The sequence below is a fragment of the Canis lupus genome, chromosome 12, assembly GCF_011100685.1.
Source record: "Canis lupus familiaris isolate Mischka breed German Shepherd chromosome 12, alternate assembly UU_Cfam_GSD_1.0, whole genome shotgun sequence".
In the NCBI taxonomy this organism is placed as follows: Eukaryota; Metazoa; Chordata; class Mammalia; order Carnivora; family Canidae; genus Canis; species Canis lupus.
In genome coordinates, this window is record NC_049233.1 from 5,558,725 (window position 1) to 5,574,250 (window position 15,526).

Sequence of the window (15,526 nt, forward strand, 5' to 3'; positions counted from 1 at the left end):
GACTTCTCTTTAAAATTTTGCCGTGGCCAGTCCTGACATGTGAACAAACACACACATTCTTATGTAAGAACAAATAAAAACAATTGTGTAACACACCACACCCGCCCCCAGAGAGCCTGGGGAAGGAGTCCAGGGAGGAGTGATGTTGTCAGGGGGCATGGGTAGGAGGGAGTGTGTCCCCCCTCAGAAATCATAGCCCACATGCTGGCTTTGCCCCTGCCGGGGAAGGGACACCTTCCTCCTGGGAGAGAGGCCAGCATATAACTCCTTGGCTGCCACAGCATGTCAGAGACAGAGGCATCATCTGATAACCATCAGTGAAGGGTTTTGCAACTCTGTGTGTGAAGCCTCCTGGGCTGAGGGCTGAGCAGCGCTGCCTCTTTGGGGTGGCCCCAGTGGCGGCTGCCAACGCTGCTAGGTTTACGCAGCCTCCTGGGCCAAGGGCTGAGGAGCCTGTGCCAGAGATGAATCTAGCCACGCAATGACGCCAGGGGGGACTCGCAGACCCGAGACGCTGCTCATACATTCAGGGTGCCTTCTGCACCTTGACCTGGGCCTGAGGCCTTTGATCAGCATTTGGGACTGCCTCCTGGAGGAGCTGGATGGGCCCAGGCAGTGGCTGCTGAGCCGTCCGTGGGTGTCCCAGCCGACCCAGGAGAGACGGCCCCTTTCCAGGTGCCGGGCTAGCAGGAGAGTGCGGCCCTGACTTGCAGCAGGAGCGCAGCCCAGGAGGCAAGCCTTGCCCAGGGGCCAAGGAGATGGAAGAGCAGGTGTTCAAGGGGGACCCAGACACTCCCCATTCCATCTCCTTCTCCGGCAGTGGATTTCTCTCCTTCTACCAGGCCGGGGCTGTGGATGCCCTTCGAGACTTGGCCCCCCGGATGCTGGAAACGGCCCACCGCTTTGCTGGGACATCAGCAGGTGCAGTGGTGGCGGCTCTGGTCATCTGTGGGATTGAAATGGGTAAGGCGTTTGTTCTGGATTCCCTGGGGGAGCCTTGGGGGTGGGGGGACTCCCCAAAGTGGGGATGCTTTGGGAAACAGAGCCAGGCCTTCTGGCTGGTGGGAAGGGAAGGTTGAGAGGGATGGCAAGAAGCTGGGACATTTGAGGTTGGGGTCAGCCAGGTCCCAGTCTCTGAGCCACTGGGTGAGTGTGGACCCATCCCTCCTTCTCGGTCTCCCTCAACATTTCTGTGACACCCTGTCTGCCAGGGCCTGGGAGGGACAAAGGCAGTATCTCCCTCAAACATTCTGGTCTTGGAGTCACACCATGACACAGTCAGACACTGGGATGGAGTGTCATTCCGGTTTGGCCTCTTTTGTAGTGCACCCATCCTTGGGTGGGGCAGCACTTTATACCTTTATTACCTTGGCAGGGTAGCTTCCAGGTGGCTGGAGAAGTGGAAGCCTTGTGGCCACAGGGAACAGCCAGACTGGGAAAGAATCGGGAAGGTGTCCCTTCACCCTCTTTCCTGCTGTCCCGGGTCCCACTGCTGACCCGGAGGCCAGAAGCGCCATCCGGTGCAGGACCACCTGGCCGCCCCACATGGCAGGCCTAGCCCAGCGTCCTCACAGCTGCCTCAGATGGCAGTCATCCCTGCACTGTGCTACTGCTCAAAGGCCGTGCCCCGGGAAGCAGAAATTCTAGAGAGGGGAGACAGAAAAAAAACATTCAGACAGGCAACCTTGTGATGTCACATCAGGACACCATAAGATCTATGAATAAGATTATAGCAGGAAAGGGGCAGAGAAAAGAGAAGCTATTTTTTTTCTTTTTTTTTTTAATCAACCCAACCTTTTATCTATTTATTTATAATGTATGTATGCATGTATTTAGTCTATTACCCAGTTACCCCTTCCCTCATCCTCCTCCTCCCCCAGCAACCCTCAGTTTGTTTCCTATGATTAAGAGTCTCTTATGGTTTATCTCCCTCTCTGATTTCGTCTTGTTTTATTTTTTCCTCTCTTGCTCTATGATCCTCTGTTTTCTTTTTTCTTTTTTTTTAAAGATTTTATTTATTCATGAGAGAGAGAAAGAGAGAGAGAGAGAGGCATAGACACAGGCAGAGGGAGAAGCAGGCTCCATGCAGGGAGCCCAATGTGGGACTCGATCCCAGGACTCCAGGATCACGCCCTTGGCCAAAGGCGGGCATTTACCTGCTGAGCCACCCAGGCGTCCCTATCCTCTGTTTTCTTTCTTAAATTCCACACATGGTGGACCTCACATATGGTGAGATCATATGATAATTGTCTTTCTCTGACTGACTTATTTCCCTTAGCATAATATCCTCTCATTCCATCCATGTCATTGCAAATGGTGAGTTCCATTTTTTTGATGGCTGAGTAGTATTCCATTATATATATATACCACTTCTGTATCCATTCATCTGTCAGTGGACATCTGGGCTCTTTCCTCAGTTTTGCTATTGTGGACATTGCTGCTATAAACGTTGGGGTGCATCAGATCACCACATTTGTATCTTTGAAGTCAATACCCGGTTGTACGATTGCTGGATTGCAGGGGAACTCTATTTTCAACTTTTTGAGGAACCTCCATACTTTTTTCCAGAGTGGATGCACCAGGTTGCATTCCAGTGGGGGCTATTTTAGAAAGAGTGGTCAGGGAAGCCCTTTTGAAGGAGACAACATTCAAACAGAGACCCAAGTGCTGTGAGAGAACAAGCCATTTGAAGTGAGGGAAAGAATTTTCCAGCTGGAGGAGCATCCAGGGAGCCAGGGAGTGGGGGCAAGAAGAAAGGAGTGGGGGCAAAGGGTGGAGGGGCAGGCGGGGGTCAGATGACACCCACATGATGCCTTGTAGCCAGAGCAGCAAGCTCTGAGTCACCCTGATAGCTAAGGAGCGCAGGCAGGCTGTAAGGGGGCGAAGTGGGGAGGCAGTGAAGAGCACGTGATCCAGGTGGATTGGACCCCAGCTCTGCTGTTTCACCATGTGGACGTGAGGCAGACTATTGAATGCTCTGTGCCTCTGTTTCTGCATCTGTAAAGTGGGAATTCTACTCGTACCCAATTCCAAGAGTTGTTAAAGGGTTAACTGAGCTAGAGTGACCAGTTTATCACAGTGCCTGGCACAGGGCAACTGCGTGGGATGTGTCAACTCCCTGGTTAGGGTTTGTAAGGAACCCCAACAGCTGGGCAAAGTGCCTTAGGAGGAGAAGGGCAGCAACAAGGAGCTTAGCGGGAGACCACAGCGTGTCCAGGCAGGGGTGAGCACAGCAGGTGTCTGGGTCTTGAGGGGCAGTAAGAAGCCAGTGGGTTTAGGATGTACTTTGAAGGTGGAGCCAGTGAGACCTGCCAAAGGGCCAGCTGCAGTGTGCGAGGAAGCGGTGCCAGCAGGCTGCCTTCCTGCCTGGGGGCCTCTGTGCTGGGTGAGAAGTCTTTCTTCATCATAAAGAATATTAGTGATGCCCATTCACTGAGTACCTCTTATGAACCAGGTAATTTTTTTACTTCTAATATTTCACAAGTAACAAATTCCTTCTCACTGTACAAAATTCAAACAATGCAAAAGTATATGTCCTTAATCCCACTCTTCCTCCTGTAGCTAGTCTAAGAGATCATTTTTTTCCAATTAAAAGCATTTTAAAATTCCAGTATAGTTAACAAAGCGTTGTATTATTTTCAGTTCAATACAGCGATTCCACAATTCTACACATTGCTCAGTGCTTATCATCTTAAGTGTACTCTTAATCCCCTTCACCTGTTCCACCCATTCCCCACCCACCTCCCCTCTGGTTGCTACCAGTTTGTTCTCCATCGTTAAGAGTCCGTTTGGAGTTTGTCTCTTTTTCTCCTTGTTCATTTGTTTTGTTTCCTAAAGTGAAATCGCGGTATTTATCTTTTCCCTGCCTGACCTACTTCACTTAATATGCTATCCTCAAGGTCCATCCATGTCGTTGCAAATGGCAAGATTTCGTTTTTTTATGGCTGAGTAATTATCTATTCATCTCTCAATGGACTCCTGGGCTGCTATTATAAATAATCCTGCAATAAACATAGAGGTGCATATATCCTTTCAAATTAGTGTTTTTGTATTCTTTGGGTAAATACCCAGGAGTGGAATTGCTGGATCATATGGTAACTCACTTTTTAATTTTTTGAGGAACATCCATACTTTTTTCCACAGTGGCTGTACCAGTTTGCATTCCCACCAACAATGCACGAGGGTTCCCTTTTTCCCACATACTCACCGACACTTGTTTCTTGTGTTTTTGACTTTAGCCATTCTGGCAGGTGTGAAGTGATATCTCCTTGTGGTTTTGATTTGCATTTCCCTGATGATGAGTGATGTGGAGCATCTTTTCATGTGTGTTTTGGCCCTTCTACATCTTCTTTAATGCACAGAGTCCTCTTTGAATGTAGCAGTTCACTTCAGTCACACAGTAGACCCTAGAACAAGCCTTCAGAAAGGGGCTGGGTGAAAGCCCACACTCTCTTGTCTGGGAGTCACAGAATTCCTGTCCTTGGAGACATCCTGTCTCTGGGATTCTCTCCCTTTCTGGGTATGTGTGTCACTCACATGCTCCATCACTCCCACTCTCTTTGTGTCTTTATTGCGACTTCTTAAAAGACACTGTCTGAGAGAGTCTGTGGTGTTTCCACCCTCTGGCATTCAAGGATTTGCCATAATTCATTCATTTCAATCAGTTCCACCAGTACTACCAAAAACGGACTCGGCCAGGCTGCGAGAGGCATGGACAGCAAGTGAGAGGCACTAAAGCCTAGGAGGACACTTAACTGTAGGTGCGACCAAGGCCCTGACCATGCACACTGCCGGTGATCAGGACAGTAGTTCAAGGAGGAGTGAGATGCACGTGGGACTTGCCCTTGTCATTCAGCAGCATGTTTATGAGATTTATCCACGTCATTCCAGCCACCTTCATTCAGGTTAACTGCCACATAATTCACTGTTAACTAGCACTTCCTTATACCAGGCACTGTTCTAAGTCTTTGGTATATTAACTCATCCAGTCCTCACAGCAAGCCCCTGAGGTGAAAACTCTTATTGCCTCCATTTACAGAGGAGGCAACTGAGTCACAGAAGGCCTAACTAACTTGCCTACAGTAATAAAAAGAAGCATGCGGTAAAGCTGGGGTTAGAACCCAGTCTGGCCTCACCTTTTATTTACATATTTATATTTATTTTTATTAAAAAATTTTTTTTAAGATTTATTTATTTTAGAAAAAGAGAGTGTGCACAAGTGGGAGGAGGGACAGAGAGAGAGAGGCGGGGGGCGGGGAAGGAGACTCTGTGCTGAGCACAGCACCCAACGTGGGGCTCAATCTCATAATCCTGAGATCATGACCTGAGCCAAAACCGAGAACTGGACACTTAACCGACTGAGCCACCCAGGCGCCCCTGGCCTCACCTTTTAAACTACTCTGCTTCTTGACAGAGCAGGGTCAGGGAGTGCAGATGCTGGTTGTATGGCTCCTGGGGTCAGGAAGTCTCTCTGAACAGATGGAATTTGCACAGGGACCTGGAGGGGGTGAGGGAGTGAGCCACGAGAATATCTGGGGAGATCATTCTACAAAGAGGGACAAGTGACTTGTGTAACGTCCTGTTATCAGCCAGAAGCAGAGCAAGAAGCAGGACCAGATTTCCTGACTTTTATTAAGGATCTTTACCTCTTTCAGTATATATTCCATTAGGACTATATCATGGCTCATCCAGCCATTCTGTTGATGCTACAGCCTTGTTTTTGTTATAAACAACTCTGCCATGAACATCCTTGTTTGTATTTCATGCCCACATGAATGTTTCCCTAGGATATGCATTCACATTAGCATTACCAGACTAAAGTATTCTCTGAAGTGGTTGTACCAATTTAACCACTAGCAGCGTGTACAAGTTCTAATTTTCCCACAATGTCACCAGCTCTTGGTACTGTCAGACCTCAAAGTTCTAAGTCAATCTAATGAATGTGATACTATATCTCACTTTACTTTGCTTATTTAATCTTCCTACCCTGATTGGTAGTAAGCAATGTTAGGCATCTCCGTGTATTTATTGCCTGTTTGCGTGCCCTCTTCTGTGACTTACCTGTCTGCTTGTGAACTTCTCCTGCCTTTTTTCTCTACCATTATCTTGTTCTCTTTAACTTGTAGATGTTCTTGATATAGTCTGTGCATGAATTATGTCAGTTTTAAGCATTGCAGCTACACTATTCCACTCCGTGGCTTGTCTTCTTATTTAAGGATGTCTGTTTTTCACTCAGAAAATTTTAGTTTTAATATAGTCAAATGTATGAATCTTTTCCTTTTAACAACTTCTGTGTTTTAATATCTTCACTTTGTTACAATGAGTCCTATATTTTCTTTTAAAAGTTCTAAGGTGGGACACCTGGGTGGCTGAGTGGTTGAGCATCTGCCTTTGGCCCACAGCATGATCCTGGGGTCCCGGGATGGAGTCCCACATTGGGCTCCCCACAGGGAGCCTGCTTCTCCCTCTGCCTGTGTCTCTGCCTCTCTCTGTGTCTCTCATGAATAATTTTTTAAAAAAAGTTCTAAGATTTCTTGCTCTTCCATTAATCTAGCTGGAATTTATTTTGTGGCTAGTTTGAGGTCAAAATCAAAAATTTTCATTGTTTTGCCACATGATAACCAATTTCCCCACACCATTTATAGGCAACTGTTTTCACACTGGTCAGCTCCCTCTAGTTTCATTCAAGGTCCTGGATTCTCAAGGGTCCATCCCTGGAGTCTCTCTTCTCTCCCACTGGCAAATTTGTAGATTTCTGCACCACATCTCGCTGTTTTAATCACTGTAGCCTATTGTGTATGGCAATCCCTCTCTCCTCTGCTCCTTTTCTAATTTCATCTTCAACTATTGCCTCTGTTATTCATGCTCTTTCTTTCCCCCTTATGAAAGAACTTGGGATTTTAATTGAAATTATGTCTTCCCATTTATAAATATAGTCTATTTCTTCTGGCCTTTTATGTCATTTAATAAGGATTCTGTGTCTTTTATTGGATTTATTAGTTTTTGTTGCTATGAAGAATGGGTTCTTTTTTCCAATGGCATTTTCTAATCTAATCGATTATTGTTGATATAAAGGAGTGTTGATTGTTTTTGCACATCGATCTTGTTTTGAGCAAACCTGTGAATGTTCTTAATAGTTCCAAAAGTTTATTGATAGATTATTTCATATTTTATGTGTAAACAATCACCGTATCTCCATATAATCAGAGGTTCATTTCTTTTCTAGAAAATCTTTGAAGTGCCTGGGTGGCTCAGGTGGTTAAGCCTCTGATTGTTGATTTTGGCTCAGATCATGATCTTAGGGTTGCAAGATCAAGCCCCATGCTGGGCTCTGTGCTGGGCATGGGGCCTGCTTAAGATTCTCTTTCTGTCTCCCTCTGCCCCTCCCCACCATCATGTGCACATGTTCTCTCTTTCTCCCTCTCTCTTAAAAAAAAAAAAAGAATTCTCCAACACATGGCATGCAGGGCTTCTCTCCTCCCGGTCACAGCCCTCCTCTTGTTCCAGTCTGGGCTTTCTGCCCTGGGAGAGCATGTTTATTTCCCTCAAATGCTAAGGCAGCAGTGGGTCCACCTTCTGGAAAGTGTGCCAAGCTCTGTGATAGGACCAATTTGGGGTATATGAAAATGTTTGTAAAAACACTTAGCACAGTGCCTGGTTTTCATTAGTAATGCAGTAAAGGTTTCTGTTCATTCATTCATTTACTTAAAGATAGATGGTCTTAGTGACAACTGGTGGGGGATTCAGGATTTCCAAGCTGGACAAAACTGGGCCTGGGAACTTGTCCCCAGTTGCATAATTTTGAAAAATAAAATTTCTTCTTATTCAAGAATGGGGATTTGGTGGACTTAAAACCCCATCCCCGCTTTAGCTACTTAGCACCTTTTCCCCCATAAAAACTACATAAGCAAGCCCTTCCTTCCTTCCTTCCTTCCTTCCTTCCTTCCTTCCTTCCTTCCTTCCTTCCTTCCTTCCACAAGTGTTTTCTGAGCATATGCTTGGCTCTGCAGAGGACACAGAGAACACAAAATGAAACTCTGTCTTCGCCCTCACGGAACTTACAGTCTACTCAAACTCAAAGGCAGCTGCTGAGTAGGTACAACACAAGAGAGTTCCAACTGAATGTTGAACAATTCAAAGGGTTAGGAGAGCAGAGGAAGGGAACAACACCTCCAATGGTAGGAAGCCTCGCGGAAGTGGCATCTGAGCTGGCACTTCAAAGATGAGGAGAAGCTCCACAGGGAGGGATAGGTAGGGCAGGAGCCTAGCCTTCTAATGAGGACCAGGCATTACAGCACAACAGTAACACAACGGGGGAAACGTGATGCCTCCAGGAGGTGGTGAACTGAGCAGGTTGGCTGATGTCGGGGCCTTGTGCGAGAGTCACAGAAGCAGCTTTGTCTCAGCAAGAGTTGCCCAAGACGGGAAAGAACTGGTCCTGAAGAAAGGAGCACCTGCCCTCGGAGAGGCCCACACAGAACCTGGAAGCCACCTGTCTGGTTGCTGCTCCCATGGGTCCCCTTCATTTGGTGCAGTCACTGAGATGACCCATAAACCCGAGGACTCCAGATTCCAAGACCTAAAGGAACAGGGAAAAATATTATTTATCTTGTGACTCATCGTAAACATAATTCTAAAAACAAGAAAAGTTTCCATGATAGGATACTATCCATACATGCCATAATTTTATTTTATTTTATTTTATTTTATTTTATTTTATTTTATTTTAAAGACTTTATTTATTTGAGAGAGAGAGTGTGTGAGAGAGCACAAGCCAGGTGGGGAGGGGCAAAGGGAGGGGGAGAAGCAGACTCCTCATTGAGCAGGGAGCCCCAACACAGGGCTCGATCCCAGGACCCTGAGATCATGACCTGAGCTGAAGGCAGATGCTTAACCGACTGAGCCACGCAGGCTCGCCTCAAATGCCATAATTTTAATATTCTCTTCCTGTCATTAAAACGACTTCCATTAAATCAGTGGTCCTCTCAGCTGCATATTCGAATCACCGGGGTGCTTTCAAAATGTCCACTGCCCAGGCTTCTCACCAAGTGAATTAATCACATTCCCCCAGGATAGAACCCAGGCTCTAGTGTTTATTCAACCCCCAGCAGATTCCACTGTGCAGCCACGGTGGTGACCCAGTACGCGTTGAAAACCTACGTGTACCACTTCCCTAAGACTCTATGAATGTCTGACCAGGCAGTGGGAATGGGTTGGGCATTTCATATGCAAACCTGCAAAACGCCCATCACAGTCCTGGACTAATGGCATTTCTCTGTCTGATTATTAATGGGGAATGGCTTTTCCCAGGATAAAGAGAAACTGTTGCCTTAGGTTGGATTAGATTCTGTGAATTCCTCTGGCTGGGCCATAAATGAGGAAGACTGATTTTGTGAAGGGGTTGGTCCATCCCTTTCTCTTGGACCATCCCCAGGTTGAAACCACTTTTCAGAGAAGCCAGTGGACACCCCTGGCCCAGAGCCTCCCCTGGCTGTCTTTATTTTTCTCCTTTACAACCCCCTCCTGGCCTTTAACTTGCAAAAAACAGCTTTATTGAGATATAATTCACATACTGTACAATTCACCCATTTAAATCATGCAACAGAATGGCTTTTAGTATATTCACAAAGTGGTACATCCATTATTGCAATCAATTATAGAACATTTTAATTACCTCCAAAAGAAAGCCTAGATACCTTAGCTGTGTCACCTCTCAATTCCTATATTCCCCCCAAGCATCTGACAGTCGATAATCTACTTTCTGTCTCTGTAGATTTGTTTAATCTGGACATTTCATATCAATGGCATCACACAATATATGGTCTTTTGTGTTCAATTTCTTTTATTTATTTATGCATTCTAAAATATTTTTTCCTTAGATTTTATTTATTTATTTGAGAGAGCGAGTGAGAACAAGCCCGGGGGTGAGTAGGGGGGCAGAGGGTGAGGGAGAAGCAGACTCCTTGCTGAGCAGGGAGCTCTATCCCAGGATCCCGGGATCATGACCTAAGCTAAAGGCGGATGCTTAACTGACCCAACCACCCTAGGTGTCCCTCAGTTAATTTAGCAGAATGTTTTCAAATGCATCGTATTATAGCCTGTGCTAGTGTTTCATTCCTTTTTATTGTTGAATAATATTCTATTGTGTGGATATGACATTTTATTTATTTATTCATCGGGTGATTTACATTCGGGTTGTCTTTGCTTTGGGCTATTATGAATAATGCTGCTATAAACCTTCATGTACATTTTTAACACTTATTAATAACTTTTTTAATGAAAAAATTTCAAACATGTTGGAGAGGGCAATACCTCGACCCCCAAGGACCCACGTTATAACTTTAGTAGTTAATTACCAGCATTTACCAACTGGATTTCAACCACAGACTCCCCGCCCCACTTTGTTTTGTTTTGTTTTTTATATTTTTTGTTTTGTAATGATTTTAAGCTCAGATGGAAGTTGCATGGAGCCTCGCCAGGCTCTGTTTTCTGTGCCAGTGTTCCAGAGCATGTATCTCTGTGCAGATAAGGACTGTGAGCCTGAGGAAACCCAAGGGAATGGGACAGGTTGATCTGCTTGCAGCACAGAGAGTGTGTGTGTGTGGGGTGGGGGGTAGGCACCTGCTTGGTAGAGGGGACTGTTCTCCAGCTCTTCCCCCCTGGGTGAGGGGAGGGACCAGGAGACAGAGCTGCCTTTCAACTGAGATCATCAAATGACTTTGTTTTGTTCTCTAAAAGTAATTATCTTCCAATATTGTCACACTGCCTTCTCAAAAATGCCAACCCTGGCCTCTACTCTCACCACCTCCAAACACCCAAACCACTAAATAAAATATTAAAAGGGTGGGGCCCAGGATCCGGGCTGGGTTTGGGAGCTTTTCTTTTCACTTCCACAGTAGGCAGTCTCAGGAGATGTCAGTTCTCTACCTCTTTGGTGGAGCTGTTTCCTCTCTGAGGAATGCCATCTCTGCTTCTCTCCCTGTGGATCAGCTCTCCATCCTCCAAGTGAATCCTGATTCCCTTCAGGCACTGAATCCCTGGTGTTCCCACAGCCGGCTCTAGGATAGGCTTGTCTCAAAGGCCGGAATCGCCAGGGGAAAGGGCACCTGACTAGGAATAAGGCTCTCGGGACTCTGAGAACTGGAATGTCCCACAGTCAGATTATGAGCCTAGCTTGCCACATGCATTATTTTCACATGGTCTTTCACAGTAGAGTTTAGTAGGGAGGGAGGTGCTACAGGGCCTGGGCAGGGCACCACGGCACCGTTACATCCTCCATGTAAAATGACCTTCTGGTTTTCTCTCGAGAGATGTTACCCTCCCAAGACACCTTCCCATTTTACCCTACTGGATCTCTTTCCATGATCTCTAGTTTACCCACAGAATCTATCCACCTGTCCTAGCACTTGATATACAATCTTATTTCAGATGCTGCATCTTATTTCATCAGCTAGATTGGTTGAGCAATCTGAGATCTTATGGGTCCCAAGGCTTCACAGACTGCTTGTCAAACAAGAAATCTTGATAAACTCCTCACGATTGCTGGCCATGGGCAGGCATGACCTTGAATGGGTTTTCGCATTTCTATTTTGGGGTTCACCTGACTCTTAGATAACTTTGTACATTTATGGATATGACTTTACTTATAATACTAGAATTTCATAGAAGGAAGGTCAAGGAGTCCAACTTTTTCATTTTAAAGGTAATTGTATTTAGACTTTGTGAAAGGAAGTAACTGGCTGAAGGCAGACCTTGCTTAAGCCAGTGATTTCCAAGCTGTGTTCTGAAAAAAAACCAAAGTCCTATGGGAATGAGGGAGGTTGAGGGGTGGGGGAGGGAGCCAGGGAACAGGGAGAGAACACACACTGAAGCTCTGGGACCTTCCTCAGCTTCAAAAAGTATAGTCCTGCTATTGTCCATTCTTTTTAAAATTTCATTTAGAGGAAGTTTTCCAAGTGATTTTTTTTTTTTAAGTTTCAAAAAATACTGTTTGAGTATAATCCACTTAATGTGCAGACAAAGAAATTGAGGGCCAGATTCTGGCTGAATTACAGTGAGTTCCCGCAGTGAACAAAACGCTGTCTGCCCTCATAAAGCTGACATTGTCTTGGTGAAATCAAGCCATAAATAACCAAACACATAGAAAAACATCAGCATGCATGCTCCAAGGAGAAAATAAAGCAGAGGAAGGGTGTGGTGAATGATTAAAGGGTGAAGTTTCAGGTGTGCAGGTCAGGGGAGGCCTCTCTCAGGCAGAAGGAAGGGAGGAGGAGCCACATGAGCTCAGAGAGAAGAATGTGAGACCTATGGCACAGGCTGAGAGACCTATGGCCCAAATGCAGGCTGAGAGACCTATGGCACAAATGCAGTTGAACTCAGCTGTCCTTCTGGACAGAAAATGGTCTTTAAAAGGACCTCGCAAAGCATAGGAGAGGGCCGGCAGAGCAGTAGGGGCCCTGCCCCACATCCATGGGCACAGCAGGACCCAGCAAGACCCTCCCATGGAGAAGGAGTCCACCACAGCTGTTTGGTCTGCCTCCCACATGTGGGCCAGTGCTGCCTCAGGCAGCTCCTCCTACCCCAGAACCAAAGGCCTCCTGGGGCACTTGGAGCCAAGGGTGGCTGAAGTTATTGTCACTGGCAGGTGGCTCAGGTGTATTCTCCGCACTGGGCCCAGTGGGGTCTCAGGGGCATGTGCTGGGAGGACAAGACTACTTTGCAAGAACCTTGACTCTGGTAACTCCTTTCTTTTTTTTTATTTATTTAATATTTTGTTTATTTATTCATGAGACACACAGAGAGAGGCAGAGACACAGGCAGAGGGAGAAGCAGGCTCCACGCAGGGAGCCCGACGTGGGACTCGATCCCTGGACCCGGGATCACAACCTGAGCCAAAGGCAGACAGACGCTCAACCGCTGAGCCACCCGGACTGCCTTTTTTTTTTTTTAAGATTTTATTTTATTTTATTTTATTTTATTTATTTTATTTTATTTTATTTAAAGATTTTATTTTATTCATGAGAGACACAGAGAGAGAGAGAGAGAGGCAGAGACACAGGCAGAGGGAGAAGCATCTCCCCAATTCTTCAAGCCAGGAAGGAGAGCCTCCATTTCCCCTGTGCGTGCGCGCGTGCGTGCGTGCGTGGGTCCGTGTCCCTGTGTGCCTACGCGCCGGCACGCATGCGCATATGTGTGTGCGCGTCCCTGCGAAACCCTGGGTGGGCCCTGGCTGCCGCGTGCGCCTCCAGAGGCCGAGTGTCTTCATCAGCCGTCATCCCCAGTTACCTACCTGCCCGGAACGGCCACGTTTCCTGTACAGTCACTCCGCTCTGAGTCCTGCCTTGATGTCGTGCTATTAACAGCTATTTATCAAGCCCTGAGAGTGTGCCCGGCACTGTGCTCAGCGCCTCGCACGAATCACTTGCTCTAATTCTCTCGCAACCCCACGAGGCAGACACTGTGTTTAGACCCATTTTGGAAAGGAGGAGACAGGTGTTTAGAGCGGTTAGATAACCTGCCCGGGTCTATACGGCAGAGCCAAGAGTGAGCTCTCTCTTTTGCTTCTACCTTCTCCGTCCTCCAATCACGAGTTCACATGTTGCTTTGCGAGCAGCGGGACAGCTTTCCTGCCAAACTCTGCCCAAGCAATTATTTGCACGTTGCCTAAGAAAGTGAGATCACATGACATAATCAATGCAAAAAATGACTTTTTATAACATGCTATAGAAGTGACATCACTGCATGGTGATGGTTGTAACTCACTACGGTGTTGACATCAGTACCTTTTAAATCACTCAAAGCAATTTGTGTTTTGCATGTTTAACATTTCCAGCCAAGTGGATAAAGGTTAATTTCCCCCAAACAATCCTCTCGACTCTTAAGTTGAAGAGAATTGAATGGCAAATCTGGTCAAACTCTGTGCTGGTTACACAGTAGAAACATCTAACGATTTGGAAAACAACTCAGTGATGTCCTGCAACCCGTTTCCCCCAACGTCCGCAGGCGTGAGCTGAGCCCCTGCTGAGTGGCAGGCTCTGTGTGTCTGACAGCCCTGTCATCCGTGGTGGTTTGTTTGTTTGTTTGTTTTTAATTTCAATTATGATAAACTTTTAATTCTGGAATATTGCTAGAATTACAGAAAGGTTGCTGAGATCATACAGAGAGTTTGATATGTTCTTCACCCAATTCCCCTCCCTAATGTGAGCATCTTCATAACTATGGTACACTTGTCAGCAGTAAGACATCAACGTTGGTACATTACTGTTAATAATAGATTTCACCAGTTTTTCTACTGATGTCCTTTTTTTTTCTGTCCTAGGATCTAATCTGGGATCCCTCACTGCATTTCATGGATCCATTTCTTTTTTTTTTTTTAAATCACTCTGATTTGGTGACTTTTTTTTTAAAGATTTTATTTATTTATTCATAGAGACACACACCGAGAGAGAGGCAGAGACACAGGCAGAGGGAGAAGCAGGCACCATACAGAGAGCCTGATGTGGGACTCGATCCCGGGCCTCCAGGATCACGCCCTGGGTGCAGGCGGCGCTAAACCGCTGCGCCACTGGGGCTGCCCCATTTCTATTTTTTAAAAAGATTTTTAATCTATTCATTCGTGAGAGACACAGAGAGAGAGGAGAGGCAGAGACACAGGCAGAGGGAGAAGCAGGCTCCATGCAGGGAGCCCGATGTGGGACCCGATCCCGGAAGACCAGGATCACACCCTGGGCCAGAAGGCAGGTGCTAAACAGCTGAGACACCCAGGGATCCCCTATAGATCCATTTCTAAACCAACTCAACTCAGTATTAAGATAGCATTGTCTTTCTTGCTTCACTTTGGGATTAACTTCAGCAAAGATAGCAAGCTCCATTTCCAATTCTATAGGGAAAACAGGCAAACAACGGATAAACAAACCTCCAGACCAGCTTGACTCCCATTTGAGTCAAGAGTTGACCCATTGCTCCAACTCTGACCTTGTGAAACCACCACATTAGGAAGAATCTCCTCCTCTGCTCCAGCTCAGGGCTTTGTGCACATTGATCGATGTGGGGGCAGCAGCCAAGACCAGGCTTGACAGAGAAAACTGCTCTGTGGTTTACTTTCTCACAACCCCCAGTCTGGCTGAGTCACTGAAGTTTCTACCTTCCTTATCAGCCGTTGGAAAGATCCTTAACAGCCCAGTAGAAAAGATATTCTCTCTCTCTCTCCTTTTTTTTTTTTTTTTTCATTTTTATTTATTTCTTAGAGGCGGGGGAGAGCATGAGTGGGAGAAGGGCAGAGGCAGAGGGTGAAGCTGACTCTCCACTGAGCAGGGAGCCTGATGCGGCGCTCGGTCCCAGGACCCTGGGATCATGATCTGAGCCGAAGGCAGATGCTTAACTGACGGAGCCACCCAGGCACCCCTAGAAAAGACATTCTTTGATCTCCTTTTTCAGCTCATTCTTTCACTCATTTTGTTAAACATTTATTATTAATTTATTAAATTGGGCATCACGGGTGGCTGGGCGGTTTGGTGCTGCCTTTGGC

General features: G+C 46.4%; 1 protein-coding gene across 1 annotated transcript in view; it reads left to right on the top strand.

The window, feature by feature from the left end:
• Nucleotides 1–319: 319 nt before the first annotated feature.
• Nucleotides 320–15,526, top strand: part of PNPLA1 (patatin like phospholipase domain containing 1) — a 46,151-nt gene continuing 30,944 nt past the window's right edge. Inside the window, 1 exon segment of the mRNA NM_001290109.1 lies at nucleotides 320–963. Coding sequence (NP_001277038.1) covers nucleotides 759–963 — 205 coding nt within the window. The 5' untranslated portion in view covers nucleotides 320–758.